Source organism: Schistocerca piceifrons, chromosome 2 (genome assembly GCF_021461385.2).
Source record: "Schistocerca piceifrons isolate TAMUIC-IGC-003096 chromosome 2, iqSchPice1.1, whole genome shotgun sequence".
NCBI lineage: Eukaryota > Metazoa > Arthropoda > Insecta > Orthoptera > Acrididae > Schistocerca > Schistocerca piceifrons.
The window spans coordinates 852966411-852984704 of NC_060139.1; the positions used below are offsets into that span (position 1 = coordinate 852966411).

An 18294-nucleotide genomic window follows, 5' to 3' on the forward strand; every position below is an offset into this window, starting at 1 on the left:
CTACGAGAACAGATGGGAGACACAAAAGATATTGTAGACACAACTAAAAACAAACGGTTAACTTGATATGGACATCTTAGAAGAATGCCAGAGGAACCATGGCCCTCTAAAATATGGCACTAGAGACATGCATCAGTCAGAAAAACAGGAAGACCTCGATTACAATGGAACGATGGAGGAAGGCATGCGATGCAGGACGGGGCCATGCAAGAAGAGGACTGGCACACTGGAAGGAGATGGAAACTTGGGTGCGGGAGACGGTGCATAGCGTAGAAAACTCGAAGGAAGAAGAAGAAGCAGTAGTGTTGTTTCAACGTGTTTCCTGAGGTTGTATGTATATATTAAACCGGGGACCTAGAAACGACGGAGAGGCTTCGTCCCACCGTAGCCCTCAGTGGTTCATAACCCCACAACAGGCCACAGCAGTCCACCAACCCCACCGTCGCTCCACACCGAACCCAGGGTTATTGTGCGGTTCGGCCCCCAGTGGACCCCCCCCCCCCCCCTGGGAATGTCTCATGCCAGACGAGTGTGACCCCAGATGTTTGGCCGGCTCATATGGCAGAGCGGTTGTAGGTGCTTCAGTTTGGAACCGCGCGACCGCTACGGTCACAGGTTCTAGGGGACTGATGACCTCAGATGTTAGGTCCTATAGCGCTCAGAGCCATTTCAACCATTTGAACCCAAATGTTTGCGTGGTAGAGTAATTATGGTGCGAGCATATGTGGAAACGGTGTTTGTGGAGCAATCGGCGACGACACAGTGTAACTGAGGCAGAATAAAGGGAACCAGCCCGCATTCGCGCGAGGAAGATGGAAAAAACGCCTTAAACACCATCCACAGGCTGGCCGCACACCGGACCTCGACGACACTAATCCGCCGGGTGGAATGGTGCCTGGGACCGGCACGCCTTCCCGCTCGGAAAGCAGCGCGTTAAACTCGTAGTCGTTTCCGAACACAATGCTGTACCACAAATATCATTCTCTTCAGTTTTATTACATTCGTCTCTCAGACAAAAATATCATCACAAATAGATTTCTGTCTTTTATTCACTGCCCCCATCCACATGAAACTAGGCGCAATACTGAAGGTAAAACTAGCGTCCTTCACTTTCCTATAGTATACCACACATGTATAGCGCGCCGGTACAGGACTGCAGACAAGAACGTACCCCACCTCTTAGGGATACAAACGTGGCACGACCTCTGCGCTGGAAAAATAACATAAAGCGAAAAAAAATGAATGAGTCACTTGTTCTCCAAGACAATGTCATTTTCGTACGTGCTGACGCTTCACAGCAACGCTGTGGAATGGTTACCATGGAACGATAAGAAGGAACGAATACGTTGTTGGGACGCATAATTACACTCTAACCTCACGGAGCCATATGAACGTAGTATGTTCCGAGACAGACCTCTGAGGTTGCGTGTTACAAAGACAAGGCACGCATCGTACCGACTTGTTATAATTATTGGTATTTTAATAACAAGAAAATTAGCAACGTGATAAAAACTTCTGCCTATTATTTAAAAAAGTAATAACTGTCGAAATTTCCTTTTTTTGTTGGTGAAACTTAAACACTCGGTAACTGTCGTTTTAACAGCTGCGTTGAATCCGTGTGGTAACAGTCAAACAGTGCACTGTCGTACGGCGCAGAGCGGCTGGCAGCGCGTGCGCAGACCGGAGCAGCGCGCGTGCGCCACCCCCCTCCCGGTGGTGACTTGGCTGCTTCCGGCAGCGGTAGCGGCACGCGGTTCAGCCGAGCAGCAGAGATGCTGGCGCCACTAGCAACGGTCGATAGCGGAGCCGCCGCTGCACCGCCGCCCAGCCGTGTGGGCGTCGTGCTTCACCGCCACACACTGAGCACTAGGTGCAGCGGACAGGGGGCAATACAGGAAGACGCTCAACCAGCTGCGTCTTTACTCCGCAAGCAACCTCGTGTTGTGTGGCGGGAACTGCTTTGTGCAAACGGCTCGAAGCACTACGAGACTCAACATCTGAGGTCATCAGTCCCCTAGACTTAGAACTACTTAAACATAACTAACCTAAGGACATCACACACATCCATGCCCGAGATAGGATTCGAATCTGCGACCGCAGCAGTGTGGTTCCGAACTGAGGCGCCTAGAACCGCTCGACCACAGCGGCCGGCTGCTCTGTGCAGCAATGGCAATTCCCCCTTTGCTGTCCCAGTCGCGACTGGTCTGCGGGAAGAACCATTGTTCGTAAGGTTCGTAAGGTTCGTAAGCCTCCGCGTGAGCTCTAATCTCTCTAGTCTTGCCTTCATGGTATTTTCATGACATTCACAGAGAGGTGATAAAAGTCAAGATGTTCAAATGTATGTGAATTCCTAAGGGACCAAACTGCTGAGGTTATAGGTCCTTCTAGGCGCTCAGTCCGGAACCGTGGGACTGCTACGGTCGCAGGTTCGAATCCTGCCTCGGGCATGGATGCGTGTGATGTCCTTAGGTTAGTTAGGTTTAAGTAGTTCTAAGTTCTAGGGGACTGATGACCACAGATGTTAAGTCCCATAGTGCTCAGAGCCATTTGAACCATTATAGGTCCATAGACTTACACACTACTTAAACTAACTCAACCCTAAGGACAACATTCACACTTATGCCCGAGTGAGGACTCGAACCTCCGGCAGGAGGGGCCGCACGATTAGTGACATGGCACCTCTAACCGCGCGGCCACTCCGCGCGGCTGACAAAAGTCATGACATAGCGATATACACATATACATATGGCAGTAGTATCAGCGCTCGAGATAGACGAGGGTTGAAAACTGGTTCAAATGGCTCTGGGCACTATGGGACTCAACTGCTGAGGTCATTAGTCCCCTAGAACTTAGAACTAGTTAAACCTAACTAACCTAAGGACATCACAAACATCCATGTCCGAAGCAGGATTCGAACCTGCGACCGTAGCGGTCTTGCGATTCCAGACTGCAGCGCCTTTAACCGCACGGCCACCTCGGCCGGCACGAGGGTTGAAATTTTAATAGTTGCAGCTATCTCTTTTCAGCTCGTACACAATAGATAAGTGTTTCAAAGTTTTACTAACCTTCAAACAAGTCACCAGCATTGTGAATAACCCGTTGCCAGCGATGTGGAAGTCGTAGGACACTCTTAGCAGTGCCGGTTGTGTTGACAGTTAGAGCAGCGCGGTCTATTGCCTGATGAATTTTTAGCAATTCTGAAGCGAATGCCGTGAAGTGTTTCCTTCAGTTTAGAAATCGAGTTGAACTCACGAGGGGAGTGCAAGTACGTGGTGTAGCTCTTAGCAGCCCCATCAGTCAAACAAATCAGTAACAGCTTGCACTGTACGTGCTTGAGCATTGTCCTGCAAAATGATGCTCAGGTGCCGCAGAAAGTGTCATCACTTCTGTCTACGCTGGCCGTAGGTTGTGTTCCAAAAATGAACAGCACAGACACTGAAGTGATGGTGGCAAAGGGATTCGTGTCTGGGATGTTCTCTGCAACTAGTCAGTCCGCAAACAAATCCACTTGGGCTAAGCCTGAGGCAAGCAAATTGAATGTATCCTGTGTTTAACGGAGACTGTAGTTTTTTTTAAGAATTTTTTCAGCTTTCGACATCCTAATTTTTACCTCACTATGCTCTTAGCGAAGTCGGCTGAGAAATTTGTAAATTACTGTATTTAGATACCTAAATTACTGTATGTAGAAATCTAAATCCTTTTAATATAATGACTCTCCCCACCACCACCCCCATCCCCTGGCATCGCTGATGCTCCGTCAAAACTTCCAGCAGGGCTGAGCGTGTTCTACACACGGAGCTGGTGTGTCGCCCTCAGCTGCGGCGGTGACGCTCCCGCTGCCGCTGAGCGAGCCCAAGGCCGGCTGTCGGCCGCCGGCCGGCGGGACGCCCTTGGCATTTCCGAGGCTCTCATTCACGTCGCCGTAGACGCGGACGCTCCCAGCCCGGGGCCTTCCCCACACTCCGTCTCTGCCGCGCCGACAACAAAGCACGACCACGGCCTCAACTGGATGGCTACTCGCCGTGACCACTCTCTCTTCTGCAATTTCCCCTCCTCCAGGTGCCGTCACAGCAATCCGTGTAAAGAGTACAGATCAGTGTGCCAAATTAATGTTTTACGCCACGCCCCCCCATGAACCATGGACCTTGCCGCTGTTGGGGAGGCTTGCGTGCCTCAGCGATACAGATAGCCTTTTCAGTAGCTGCAGGTGCAGCAGTCGATTGACTGATCTGGTCTTGTAACATTAACCAAAACGGCCTTGCTGTGCTGGTACTGCGAACGGCTGAAAGCAAGGAGAAACTACAGCCGTTATTTTTCCCGAGTGCATGCAGCTTTACTGTATCGTTAAATGATGATGGCGTCCTCTTGCGTAAAATATTCCGCAAGTAAAATAGTCCCCCATTCGGATCTCCGGGCGGGGACTACTAAGGAGGACGTCGTTATCAGGAGAAAGAAAACTGGCTTTCTACGGATCGGAGCGTCGAATGTCAGATCTCTTAATCGGGCAGGTAGGTTATAAAATTTAAAAAGGGAAATAGATAGGTTAAAGTTAGATATAGTGGGAATTAGTGAAGTTCGGTGGCAGGAGGAACAAGACTTTTGGTCAGGTGAATATAGGGTTATAAATACAAAATCAAATACGGATAATGCAGCAGTAGGTTTAATAATGAGTAAAAAAAATAGGAATGCGGGTAAGCTACTACAAACAGCATAGTGAACGCATTATTGTGGCCAAGATAGATACGAAGTCCACGCCTACCACAGTAGTACACATTTATATGCCAACTAGTTCCGCAGATGACGAAGAGATTGATGAAATATATGATGAGATAAAAGAAATTATTCAGATAGTGAAGGGAGGTGAAAGTTTTAATAGTCATGGGTGACTGGAATTCGATAGTAGGAAAGGGAAGACAAGGAAAGGTAAGAGGTGAATATGGAATAGGGATAAGCGATGGAAGAGGAAGCCACCTGGTAGAATTTTGCAAGGAGAATAACTTAATCATAGCTAACACTTGGTTTAAGAATAATGAAAGAAGGTTGTGTACGTGGAAGAGGCCTGGAGACACTGGAAGGTTTTAGACATTGTACAATCGTAGCACAGAGATTTAGAAACCAGGTTTTAAATTGTAAGGCATTTCCAGGGGCAGACCTGGACTCTGACCACAATCTATTGGTTATTGAACTGTAGATTAAAACTGTAGAAACTGCGAAAAGGTGGGAATTTAAGGGCATGGGATCTTGATAAACTGAAAGAACCAGAGGTTTTACAGACTTTAAGAGAGATCATTATGAAACGATTGTCAAGAACGGGGGAAAGAAATAAAGTAGAAGAAGAATGGGTAGTTTTGAAAGATGAAATTGTAAACGCAGTAGAGGATCAATTAGGTAAAAAGACGAGGGCTAGTAGAAATACTTGGGTAACAGAAGAGATATTGAACATAACATAGTTGATGTAAGGAGAAAATATAAAAAAATGCAGTAAATTAAGTAGGCAAAAAGGAATACAAACGACCCAAAAATGAGATCGACAGGAAGTGCAAAATGGCTAAGCAGCAATGGCTAGAGGACAAGTGTAAGGATGTAGAAGCACATATCACTAGGGGTAAGATGGATAGTGCCTACAGGAAAATCAAACAGGACTCTGGAGAAAAGAGAACCATTTGCATGAATATCTTCAGAAGAGACTTCCCGACACTTAAAATCTATACTCGATGTTAACAAATTTCTCTTCTTCAAAAACCATTTTCCCCCCATTGCCAGTGTACATTTTACCTCTACTTCGGCCATCATCCGTTATTTTGCTGCCCAAATAGCAAAACTCATCTACTATTATAAGTGTATCCTTTCCTAATGTGATTCCCCCAGCATCACCTGCTTCAATTTGATTACATTCCATTATCCTCGTAAAAGTATAGTATAGCCTTGCACGGAAGTGAAACATGGATGATAAACAGTTTAGACAAAAAGAGAATAGAAGCTTCCGAAATGTAGTGCTACAGAAGGATGTTGAGGATAAGATGGGTAGCTCACGTAACTAAGGAGAAGATACTGGATAGAATTGGGGAGGCAAGATACTTGTGGCACAACTTAACGGATAGAAGGAATCGGTTGACAGGGCACGTTATGAGATATCAAGGAATCGCCAGTTTTGTATGGAGGGAAGTGTGGGGGTTAAAAATCGTGGAGGGAAACGAAGAGATGAATAAAGTAAGCAGATTCAGAAGGATGTAGATTACAGCAGTTATTCGGAGATGAAGAGGCTCGCACGGGATAGAGTAGCATGGAGAGCTGCATCAAACCAGTCTTCGGACTGAACTTTGCTCAACTTGAGGCGCGTGTGCATTAACGTTTCGAATGACGCTGTATAATACGTCCTATATGCACAAAGATGGAATCACGTTCTGTTTTCCAAATAAATAAATAAAGGCGATTTAACCTCTGAAGCGCATTAGCTCTATCGCTATAAACAGGGGGCTTTTAGAACCGAACGAGGCTCTTCTTATTTCTGGTTACAAGGCTAAATGTGTACAGTCGAAAACCCTACAGGTTCGGCGTCGAATCCTGAATCTGTCAGCTGTTGATTGTGTTAGTTCTGGCAGTAATTTGTTAACCGAAAAATGCCGCCGTTTTCGATTCTACAATAAACTCTAGGTGCTCCTATAACTGGCTGGGGGAAAGGCGACTCAAAGGACTCAAGAAGGCAAAGAGAACTAAGCTTGATAAAAGCTCTGTGGTGTTCAAGGCAACCTTAGCGTTGATGATGATGAAATAATTACTTGGACGTACGACACCGAGGTCTTTGGCGTCCATACTAAAGTCTGGGGGGCGAATGTGGTTAGAGAGAGTGAAAGTGATAAAGAATCTGTCCAATAAAAAAATAAAATTTTCTTATTACTTCTGTTCTGAAACACAAGAACAAACACAAAGAAACATGTTGTCACGTATCAGTTTTTAAAAGGAGGGTGACAAGAAAGGGAAGGTTCAAGGAAAAAGGTATTAAAAGACTATAATAAGCACGTGTGGCTGGCTGGTTGATTGGTAAACAAAAAAGGATGCAGCAGCCACTCTGCAAGACATTAAAATCGTCAACCTGCACTTTAAGCTGGAGACTGGATATTTTACAAAATTTTAAAATGCCTACCACACTCATCCCGTGATCGGCTAAAACAGAGGGCAGGTCGCGACTTAAATAAACTGCTGGTCTCTCGTCAGAATAGAAAACAAAGCTGTCCACTCCGTTCAACTGCTCTTCCGCGTCCTTTGCTGTCTCTGACAGAATTACAATGTCATCGGCAAACTTCAAAGTTTTTATTTCTTCTCCCTTAACCGTAATTCCTACTCCAAATTTTTCTTTGGTTTCCTTTACTGCTTGTTCAATGTACATACTGAATAATGTCAGGGATATGCTACAACCTTGTCTCTCTCGCTTCTCAACCACTGCTTCCCTTTCATGCCCCACGACTCTTATAATAGCCTTCTGGTTTCTGTACAATCATCCTTCGCTCTCTGTATTTTACCCTGCTACCTTCAGAACTTCAAAGAGTGTATTCCAATCAACATCGTCAAAGGCTTTCTCTAAGTCTACTAATGCTATAAACGTAGGTTTGCCTTTCCTTAACCTGTCTTCTAAGATAAGTCGTAGAGTCAGTATTGCCTCGCGTGTTCCAAAATTTTTACTGACAGTCCCCCAGATCGACTTCTACAAATTGTTCCATTCTTCTGTAAGGAAAGCGTGTTAGTCTTTTGCAACCATGACTTATTAAACTGATAGTTCCGTAATTTTCACGCCTGTCAGCAACTGCTTTCTTTGGAATTGGAATTATTGCATTCTTCTTGAATGTTTGACGATAAGAGTTTTGTCATGACTGGCTCTCCCAAGGCTATCATTAGGTCTCTGTAAAATTCTCCTCGCACTGCCGTATCTCCCATCTCATCTTCATCTACGTTAACCTCTCTTTCCATAGCATTGCCCTCTCCGTTGTATAGACTACTCCTTCCACCTTTCCCTTCTTGGATGAGGACTGGTTTTCTATCTGAGCTCTTGATATTCTCACAGCTGCTTCTCTATTCCGCAAAGGCCTTTTTAATATTTCAGTCGGTAGTAACCATAATTCCCCTAGTAACATAAGCTTCTAAATCCTTACATTAGTCTTCAAGCCATTCCTGCTTAGCTATTTGGCACTTTTTATCAATCTGATTTTTAAACGTTTGTATTACCCTCTGCCTACTTCATTTGCCGCTTTTTTTTATTTTCTCCTTTCGTTTACGTGACAATTTTATACAATTACAGAAGATACTCAAAATGGCAACCGCCAGTTTCAATACAGGCATAAGGTTTTCGCAGGCAATTCTGGAGCACTCTACCAAACACAGAGGTATCATCATATGTTGCAGGTATCTTGGCCAGAAGTGTTCCGTTGTCGGGCACTGGTATTTCGTATACCACCCTGTAAATGGATGGCCGGCCGTTGTGGCCGAGCGATTCTAGGCGCTTCAGTCCGGAACCGCGCTGCTGCTACGGTCGCAGGTTCGAGTCCTGCCTAAGTTCTAGGGGACTGATGACCTCAGAAGTTGAGTCCCATAATGCTCAGAGCCATTTGAACCATTTTGCAGTAAGTGAACGTGGACATAAAAGAAAAAAAAAACCAAAAAGAGCACAGCTTCATGAAAAAGTGCAGTTTCTTCCTATTACAAAATGTGTCGTTGATTATTTTTTGGGATTCGAGAGGATTAGCGAGAGGATAGCGGTTCAAATCCCCGTCTGTTACGCAATTTAAGTATTCCGTTATTTTCGTAAATCGCTTAAGGCAAATAGTAGAATGTTTCCTCTGTAAGGGACTGATCCGCCGTTCGCGCGCTTCCTCACTCGCCGCCCGCCTGCTATAAGGAGCGACAAATAGTTGCTGCCTTAGGGCGTTGCTACAGCATAACCCATGCGACTGCAATGCGAGGTTATAAGCACCGACATATCAGCAAGGGGTTAGTGTGCCCTCAGAACGGAAACTTTTTGATCGCCGTTTACAGTTGAAGGGCTATTCCCGACACTCTCCGTACAGAGTGAGTGTATACAAAAATAAATAGAACAGAAACGTCGTTCAAGAAACTTCTACTTTCATCTTAGGGCACTGTGGCTGAATGCCACATATACGAGTGTGAACGCTGCCACTGAGGCAGAAATCCACGTACTGCATCTTGTTGTAAGCGGCTCGTCGTGTATGAAGCACGCGAATGGAGAAAGCGAGAATTCCGCGAGAGGCATTTAAGTGCGGTATGGGGCAGAGGCTGAATACACTCCATTAGCTCGGCACTTCGACACTCGGAAGGCTTTCAGCGGGCCGGCAAGTACCACGAAACAGTGCACACTGAGCTGAATACGCTCTGTGCCGAAGAAATTACACCAACGGCGAAACTAGCATCCTGCGAAAGGGAAATCATGGGTTCGGTACGGAGTTAACACAATAAATAATAACACTGAAGCAGGTAAAGAAACCATCTTGCTGCAATACATGTTGCCACTATTCTTATTAACACAACCAGTTTCAAGCTTTGTGAGATATACCGTAAATAAGACGTGAGAAACCAAAACACCTGTTAGCGAAATATGCCACAAGACGGAAGTAAAGAACATACAGTCAGGCAATTACGGCAACATAAAACAAAATACCACGTCAAGTCGTCTACAAAGGAAACGGCTTACGCAACACTCGCGCGGCGCATTCTAAAACGTTGCTCGTTGCTCAACTACACATTTAGTTACAACTCGCGGTCATACTCGGTGTTTCTCTAGGGTAAAGTAACCAGTGACGGCTACATTGCTGATGCTGCTAACCCCGTGCTGCTACCATTTTCTGGACAGGATGGCGATGTGCTTTTTCAGCAAGACAATGCACGTCTGCGACTCAACGTTCTCTTCGTGGTGTACAACAACTGCCTTTGCCAACAAGATCGCCAGAACTCTTGCCAATTAAACATGTATGGGACATGATGCAGCGGGAACTTGTTCGTTCTCCAGGGCCTTCAATAACCGTGGACGAATTACAACAAAAGGTACAAGATGCTTGCAACAATCTATCGCGATTGCATTTGGCATATTTATGATCGGTTGCTTTCCAGGATACACGCCTGAGTTGCCGTCAGAGTGGGAAGGTGGGGTATATTATGTGATGATGCGATTGTTTGCGCTCCCTTGACTGAGACATGTGTGTTTCATTTGGTCTTAATTTGTCAGGATATACTCTTGCAATAAAATGACCTGGTGTTGAGGGCGTTGCATTTTTCCGGTGGTTTATTTGTATTTATTTGTACTATTCACTAGGCAGATTGCAAAGTTAGTTTTTTTCGTTCTCGGTTCTCTTCGAAAACTATTATCAGATCTTGTGGTTCGTGTTCGCTTGCAGTTTAACGCGGGTCACACGATCAGACGACTGTTTTTAAGAGGAACGGAAACTGAAAAAATGGTTCAAATGGCTCTGAGCACTATGGGACTTAACATCTATGGTCATCAGTCCCCTAGAACTTAGAACTACTTAAACCTAACTAACCTAAGGACAGCACACAACACCCTGTCATCACGAGGCAGAGAAAATCCCTGACCCCGCCGGGAATCGAACCCGGGAACCCGCGCGCGGGAAGCGAGAACGCTACCGCACGACCACGAGCTGCGGACGAACGGAAAGTGACCATGCTAAATAATAAGTACCTTTGTGATCCAGAAGGTGAAAAAACTGTTGTAAACTATAAGGGCTGCGGATCCCAGTACGGTATGTCACAGTTTAAGAATGACGATCGGGCTGTTACAGAGTTATATTTTTGGAGAATATCTCGGAAAGAATCAGCGTTAACAGTGTTAGGAGGTGATGCAGTTATCATCACAGCAAACAGAGTCTGAACCACTGTCCGGCCACACATTAACGACATATTTGTAGACCCCACCACCGCCCGTAGCGACCTGCTCTCTACGAACCGTTAACGTGCTACTGTAGCTGCTTCTAACTCCCTAGCCTTCCGATCGGTTACATCAGATTGGTCATATGACAGTACACCTCACCGTTCGCAAATAAGGCAACTGGTTGCAAAACAGAGCCGAAAAGATATGGGGAAAATACAACTACCGCCAAAGAAAAACGACGCGCCGGCGATGACCATCTTCGGGAATCCATGTACGTCACCTACTTCTAACACCGTTGCAATACCGTTGTATGCTCTTGTAAGTCTCAGTGTATACAGTATTTGCATACTGTATACACCGTATTTGCACATAACTAAATCTGAAATGCAGGGCTGCTCCCGAAATTCCGTCTCAGAGAATACCATACACAAGCAGTTGCTATACGATAACACGAAGTTAAATAAATACAATGTGCAAACTCATGAAAAAGCGATCCTGTACCAGAGGGGATAAACGCTGTGGGAAACTTGAATATATATGGAAAACTGTATGAACGGAACGGGAACAAGCTCGAATAACTGGCACAACGCGAAGTATTCTCTCTACTGCAGTGCACGGGGTTCGGAGAGTATGGATTTAGATGTAGAAGTTCATAGCCAGGTTCATAACACTCGTATACAGCATTTACTGTGAGACTGGTGGGTGCGGTGCTTCGTTTCAAGCTGCGTGACAAGTGTGCCAAGGCGACAGAGACGGCAGCGTTAAGATCCTTCTCCCCGGGCGAGGCTCTTCCCACGGATGAAAGGAAGCGCCAGATACAACGCCGAGAGGCATTAAACGCGCACTCGTCCCTCCGCTGGGAAAGCCAGAACTGGAGAGGGGAGTGGGAGCCGCCATCCGCCGGCTTGCCGGGCGCTATTAAAAGTTGTCGCTCGCGTACGGAAACTTTATAATTTGCTGTTGACATTTCTGGAATGGAGTTGCAGAGTCGCCGTCATTAGCTGTAGCTGGGCGTTCATTAAACGGCGCCATTGTTTGCTCGCTCCGAGGGGTAGGGAGAGGGGCAGGCGCTAAGCAGCCGCCTGTGCCTCGCAGTGGGGTTGCGTGGCTTGCAACTGTGCCTCATTGATTAACAGGTAGCAGCGGGCCTCCTGTCAAGTCCGCACTGACTACCGTCGTGTCCGCTGTAAGCTGTGCACTGAACAGGTTTCGAACCGGGATCTCTGGCTGCCATATTTGGCCACTGAAATTGAAGCGCCATGAAGACGACAAGCAAAAAATTGGTATGAGCTGTGCTACACGATTGCATATGATAATATTGGCACTTCAGACCAAACGAACAAAGCAGGTGAGCCTCGGGTGATTCAGCTGCGCCTACCTATGGGTTTTATGCAACCCGCAACGCCTTAAAAAACCACACGCGAGATTTTCATATTCTCTCGCTCGCTACGCGCAAACTATTAGTTCTATAGGGGATCTTATTGTAGGAAATTATATCTTGCACTGGGATACGTTTTCGTCGGAGGCCACGGTTTTCTAGTTTTTCCAGGAAAAATCGTCTGAAGATCACATTTGTACCTTTTTTTTTAAATACTTCGGAAATTATAGCCTCTAGCGAAACACATTCTAGTACAAAATTTTCTGCAAAAAGATCTTCATTTTCTCTGTAGGCTAACGTTTTACTCGCAGAGCGAGAGAATATGAAAATACTGCACTGCGGATGACATTTGAAGAAGTGCGCCAGAATTTTCTGCGAAAATCTTATGCCTGTATTGAAACTGGTGGTCGCCATTTTGAATATCTTCTGTAATAAATGGCTCTGAGTACTATGGGACTTAACAGCTGAGGTCATCAGTCGCCTAGAACTTAGAACTACTTAAGCCTAACTAACGTAAGGACATCACACACATCCATGCCCGAGGCAGGATTCGAACCTGCTACCGTAGCGGTCACTCGGTTGCAGACTGAAGCGCCTAGAACCGCACGGCCACAACGGCTGGCTCTTCCGGTGTTCCCACAGTCCATGTTTCACTACCATACAATGCTGTGCTCCAAACGTTTCTTGTCAGAAAACTTCTTTTCCAGGCATATTGTTTGCTCTGCCGTGAAGAACCGTACAGCGTCGCTATCTACTTGGAGTCAGCAAACGGGCTAACCAGCAACGACACAGTTGTACACATGGACAGTGCGACTCCATCTGCAGCACTGCATGCTGTCAACAGGAGAAACATTGTTGGGGCTACCTTGACGCGATAACAGTGAGCGGCGCTTCGACAGTGACGCGCCCAACTACAACAACTGACGCAGCAGTGGCTTCATACGGTCTTCCCAGGTAAGTAATGGTTGCGTCATCGCGATGGAAGTGTCCGTGTGTGAAGACTCTGAAGAGAATGAACATTGCCAGATTCGCCATCGTCATATGGGTGCAACGCCTGCCCTGACGATATGGGTGCGCCACTGCGTACACACAAGATCACGTCTGATTCACGTAGTCGCTAATTTGGACGGCAGCTGTTACATTTCTGAAGTGTCATCGGCGCCCTCGTTCTCGTGAACGACCTGAGCGAGCTATCCGACTTTCAGAAGATATCTGTTTTCGGAATCCATGTTAACTTTTTGTTGAGTAAATTTGCGCTCTCCAGGCGTATAGCCACGAGAACGACATCTCAGGCTCGAGCAGAAACGGGTATACGACTGAGCAGAAGTGCAGTTCACTACCCGACCAGCGCTGTCGCAGTAATTGCCGTGCACGTCGCTGCTCGGCCACTCGGGCCTGGATATTCGGTGAGAGCGCCCGGGGAGAGCGCTGCGGCCGCTGCCCCGTGCGGAAATTAAAGCGGCGGCGGCGAGGAACAAAGGCAGCGCGGCAGGGTGGGGCCGTGTTTGTAAACACGGGCCGCGCGCCCGCGGGGAGCGACCACGGCCCGGCTGCGGCTCGCGAGGCAGGCCGGCAGGGCCGCGATCAATAGCCTCCCGGTGCGCACGTGCCGCCGGCGACCTGCCGCCGCCACCGCCACTGGTGCCCGCCTCTCCAGCACGGCGCTTGAAGGCCGCCACACGCTGCCCACAGTGCGCGGCGTGTTGAAGCAAGCGCTGTGTCCGTTGCTAGGCGGCTGCAAGTACCGGGGAGGCAGGCTCCAATCGCCCTGTGCACTGTATTCCGTTTCCCGAGCTCTGCCTGGTAGTTTTAGTCTAACTAGACGAGACAGGAAGGGTCAAAATGGATCAAATGGCTCTGAGCACTATGCGACTTAACTTCTGAGGTCATCAGTCGCCTAGAACTTAGAACTAATTAAACCTAACTAACCTAAGGACATCACACACATCCATGCCCGAGACAGGATTCGAACCTGCGACCGTAGCGGTCACGAGGTTCCAGACTGAAGCGCCTTTAACCGCACGGCCACACCGGCCGGCAGACAGGAAGGGGCTTCGAAAGAAGGCACATATTACGCTCACAGAGCTGCGCTCAAATTCGTAGGATAACTAATTACTGCTGGAACTTCGTTTATGCACTGCTGAATTAGAATTTCTGATAAGCAATACATACTGTCACGGAAAAAAGCACACTGAAGAGCCAAGGAAACTCCCATTATCGTATATGGCCCGCGCAAGCACGCAGAAGTGCTGCAACACGACGTGCTGAAGCGAATTTACACGATGAATCCTGCAGTGTTCTCAGTAAATCCGTATGAGTACGACAGGGTGGAGGTCTCTTACGAACAGCGCGTTGTAAGGCATCCCACATATGCTCAATAATGTGCATGACTGGTGAGTCTGATGGCCAGCGGAAGTGTTTAAACTCAGAAGAGTGTTCCTGGAACCACGCTGTAGCAATTCTGGACGTGTGGGGTGTTGCATTGTCCTCCTGGAATTGCCCAAGTCCGTCGGAATGCACAACGGACTTGAATGAATGCGGTTGGTCAGACAGAATACTTATGTCAGCGTCGTATATAGACGTATCAGGGCTCCCATATCACTCCAACTGCACAAGCCCACGCCATTACAGAGTCTCCACCGGCTCGAACAGTCCCCTGCTGACATGCAGGGTCCGTGGATTCGTAAGGTTGTCTCCATACCCGTACACGTCCATCCGCTCGACAGAATTTGAAACAAGAATCGTCCGATCAGGCAACATGTTCCCAGTCATCAACAGTCCAGTGTCGATGCTGATGGGCCATGACGGGGCGTAAAACTTTGTGTCGTGCAGTCATCAAGGGTAGACGAGTGAAGCCCATATCGATGATGTTTCGTTGAATGGTTCACACGCTGACACTTGTTGATGGATCAGCATTGAAATCTGCAGAAATTTGCGGAAGGTTTACACTTCGGTCACTTCGAACGATTCTCTTCAGTCGTCGTTGGTTCCGTTCTTGAAGCGACTTTTTCCGGCGCAACGACGTCGTAGATATGTTTTACAGGATTCCTGATATTCACGGTACACACGTCAAATGCTCGTACGGGAAAATCTCCATTTCATCGGTACCTCGGAGATGCTCTGTTCCATCGCTCGTGCGCTGACTGTAGCACCATGTTCAAACGCACTAAAATCTACCTGCCTTTGTAGCAGCAGTAACCGGTCTAACAACTGCGCCCGACACTTGTTGTCTTACATAGTTGTTGCCGACCGCAGCGCCGTATTCTGCCTGTTTATAGATCTCTTGAATACGTCTGTATTTGAATACGCATGCCTATACCAATACCTCTGGTGCATCAGTTTATTGATAAATAGTTGTTCACGTAGAATAACGTTACTTATTAGAACTTAAGATAATAGCCAGAGACATTATTAGGTAAACCAACATTATGGTGCTTCTTTTCTAATCTGTGGATAAAAAGGGTTAACTAAACTAGTCTTCAGCAAGGAGTACATAAAAATTCTGTACCAGCTGGCATCATACAATGGGAAAAAAGGTATTCATACAAACAAAGAAAATTAAAATATACGTAAATGTAATGGCAGTTTTAATACTTTGTAGGCATTCATCTTCTCTCTCTCGCTTCTGTTAACCGTTTGCCATGCAATAAACCAGTTTTATGGTCGTCTCTGACGTTATATTTTGCCATTCTCGTTGCAGATAATGTTTCAGAGAAATCTTACTTCATATTTCATGGTGTCCAACCATTCTGTCAAGCCTACTCCAAACATGTTCAGCTGGACTAAGGTCTGCACAAATTGCTGGAAACTTAAGAACTTGAGTATGTACAACAAACACAGACGACCAATTTCCGCTGTATGCTTAGGGTCATTGTTTTTTTGAAAGTAGTCACCTGTGCCTATCTTTAGGATATTTAAATATTGAAATCTACCCATATTACCTTCAACAGAAACAGGTTGCTCGACACCAACTGTAGCCTCACATCCCCGTATCATAATTCCTCCACCATCGTGCTTCACTGTGCGTTGAATGTGCTTGGAATGAGCTAAGTATTTGCTCGTCTCCATTCCAAAATTATGCCATAATTTACAAATATGTTAAATTTACTTTCCTCCGTGAACTGTGCCTTGTCCCAGAAACTTGTGTTCTTGCTTATACGCTCTCGCGCAAATTCCAGTCTCAATTTCTTGTTCTTCTTGGTGATGTATGATTTTTTCTGAGCTCAGCTTCATTACCTGCACTACTTAAAATATAGCATACAGCCCTTGGTGTGATTTTCTTCCCTAACTGATCATTAACACGCGCGGACAATGCAGAAGCTGTCAACTTAGGATCTTTTTTTTTACCATTCTTTGCATTAGCTTCTGTCGTCGACTTCTTTTCTTTTGTATTAATAGGAGTATTTCTATACTATGAACTGCACAGTTGGCCGGTTTCTTCTAATAATATCACCTATTTCTGAAAATGATTGTCTGATTTCATTCTGGAAGATAACTATTCGCCTTTCCTCTACAGTTGTTTCCTCCCCTTGGCGGTCCATTTTGTTGTTACACGGCTGTTTCAGAACCAACATCCACGAGATGCAGTTTGCCACTGTAGGATGGCGTTCCTTGCTGCAAGTGATTTCTTAGTCGTTTCTATGTTTGCATTTCTAGCAGTGTACCAATACTTTTCTCCCTATTGCGTGAAGTCAGCTGGAACAGAAATTTTATTTACATTTTGCAGAAGGTAAATTTAGCTACTCCTTTAATACGTTCAGACAGGGAAAGAAACCCCGCACTGTTAGTTTAAGAAATAACGTCTCTGGTTGTGATCTTTACATCTAATAATTAATGTCATTCTACATGAACAACGCTGAATAGGTCGTAGTGAGTCCATGGTGTATCCTGATACGCAAATAATTCACCAAGTGTGAACAATGATTGAAATGAAGTGTACATGTACCCCTTCCGCCGTCCTTCCCCCGCCATTATACCAAGCACCTCCGCACTCACTTCTCAGAAGTAGCTGATCAGCAACGAGTAAAGCGAACTTCGTAGCTGGCAAGTGCATCGATGTCACCGAACACATATGGTTCACAATTTGCACATGTACCTGAAACTTTTTATACAGCGGAGCTATTGATCATAAGGGGGGAGGGGCATCTGTTATGTTATTCAGACATGTAAGCTCATATTGATACCCTCGGACTCACAATGCGTTACGCAGAAGTTATAAAATTAAAATTTCGGTAAGCAGACTACCAGATACATTTTGGGTATAATGGATATCATCGCAGAAGCAAGGAAAATGACATACAGTGCTACGGATAAAAGGACATCTCGGGAATTTTACATAACGAAATAGTCGAGCAGCTAATAAAGCGAAGCATTACTGAAGGGCAATACGTCACACTGATTTCAAACCTACGATCACGACAGCTGCTTACAATGACTGGAACCATGAACCCCGTGTATCTCAGCAACATAAGTGCAGACATCTCGCGGCCATACAAACATACATCTCTCCTCAATCATGGTCCGACTACTTGAAGCCAAGTAAACGTCACGTGACGTCCATCATTCGCAAGAGGTGGGCACACGGATACTCCTCAGGACATTTACATCGAATGAAACGTGTAGCTTCTGGACTTCGTGATGAGGATGAAACTGACGTGGGAGAGCTAAATCATGTAATATTGGCATTCACTAAGCACAAGTACGCACAAACAGTACTTTACGGGAAAGAGCTTTTCCCCTACCCACAAGCGTTACTTTCTCACGGTACAGATTCGACGCAAACAAGTATGTACACTTTAATAGCGGAATATTACAAAGAGGCTTACAAACAGATTTAAATTTGGTACTGTAAGTTCACGTGGCTGAAGGACTCTTATGGAGGATTAGAATAATGTGTTGTAACTTATTGTATGTGTATATACTTAACTAAGGACTTCTGTTTGTATATGAAGACTCAAATTATTGTTAGTTCCTCTAATTTTTAAATTACGATATGGTATGAATGTATGTATGTAGACTCAAATTA

General features: G+C 46.0%; 1 protein-coding gene across 1 annotated transcript in view; it reads left to right on the plus strand.

The window, feature by feature from the left end:
* Positions 1–18294, plus strand: part of LOC124775933 (proline-rich protein 12-like) — an 83651-nt gene that overhangs the window by 32976 nt on the left and 32381 nt on the right. The window contains exons 2-4 of the mRNA XM_047250778.1: positions 1629–1870; positions 3817–4022; positions 13729–13960. Of these exons, the coding sequence (XP_047106734.1) occupies positions 1629–1870; positions 3817–4022; positions 13729–13960 (680 nt within the window). The remainder of the gene's footprint in view (positions 1–1628; positions 1871–3816; positions 4023–13728; positions 13961–18294) is intronic.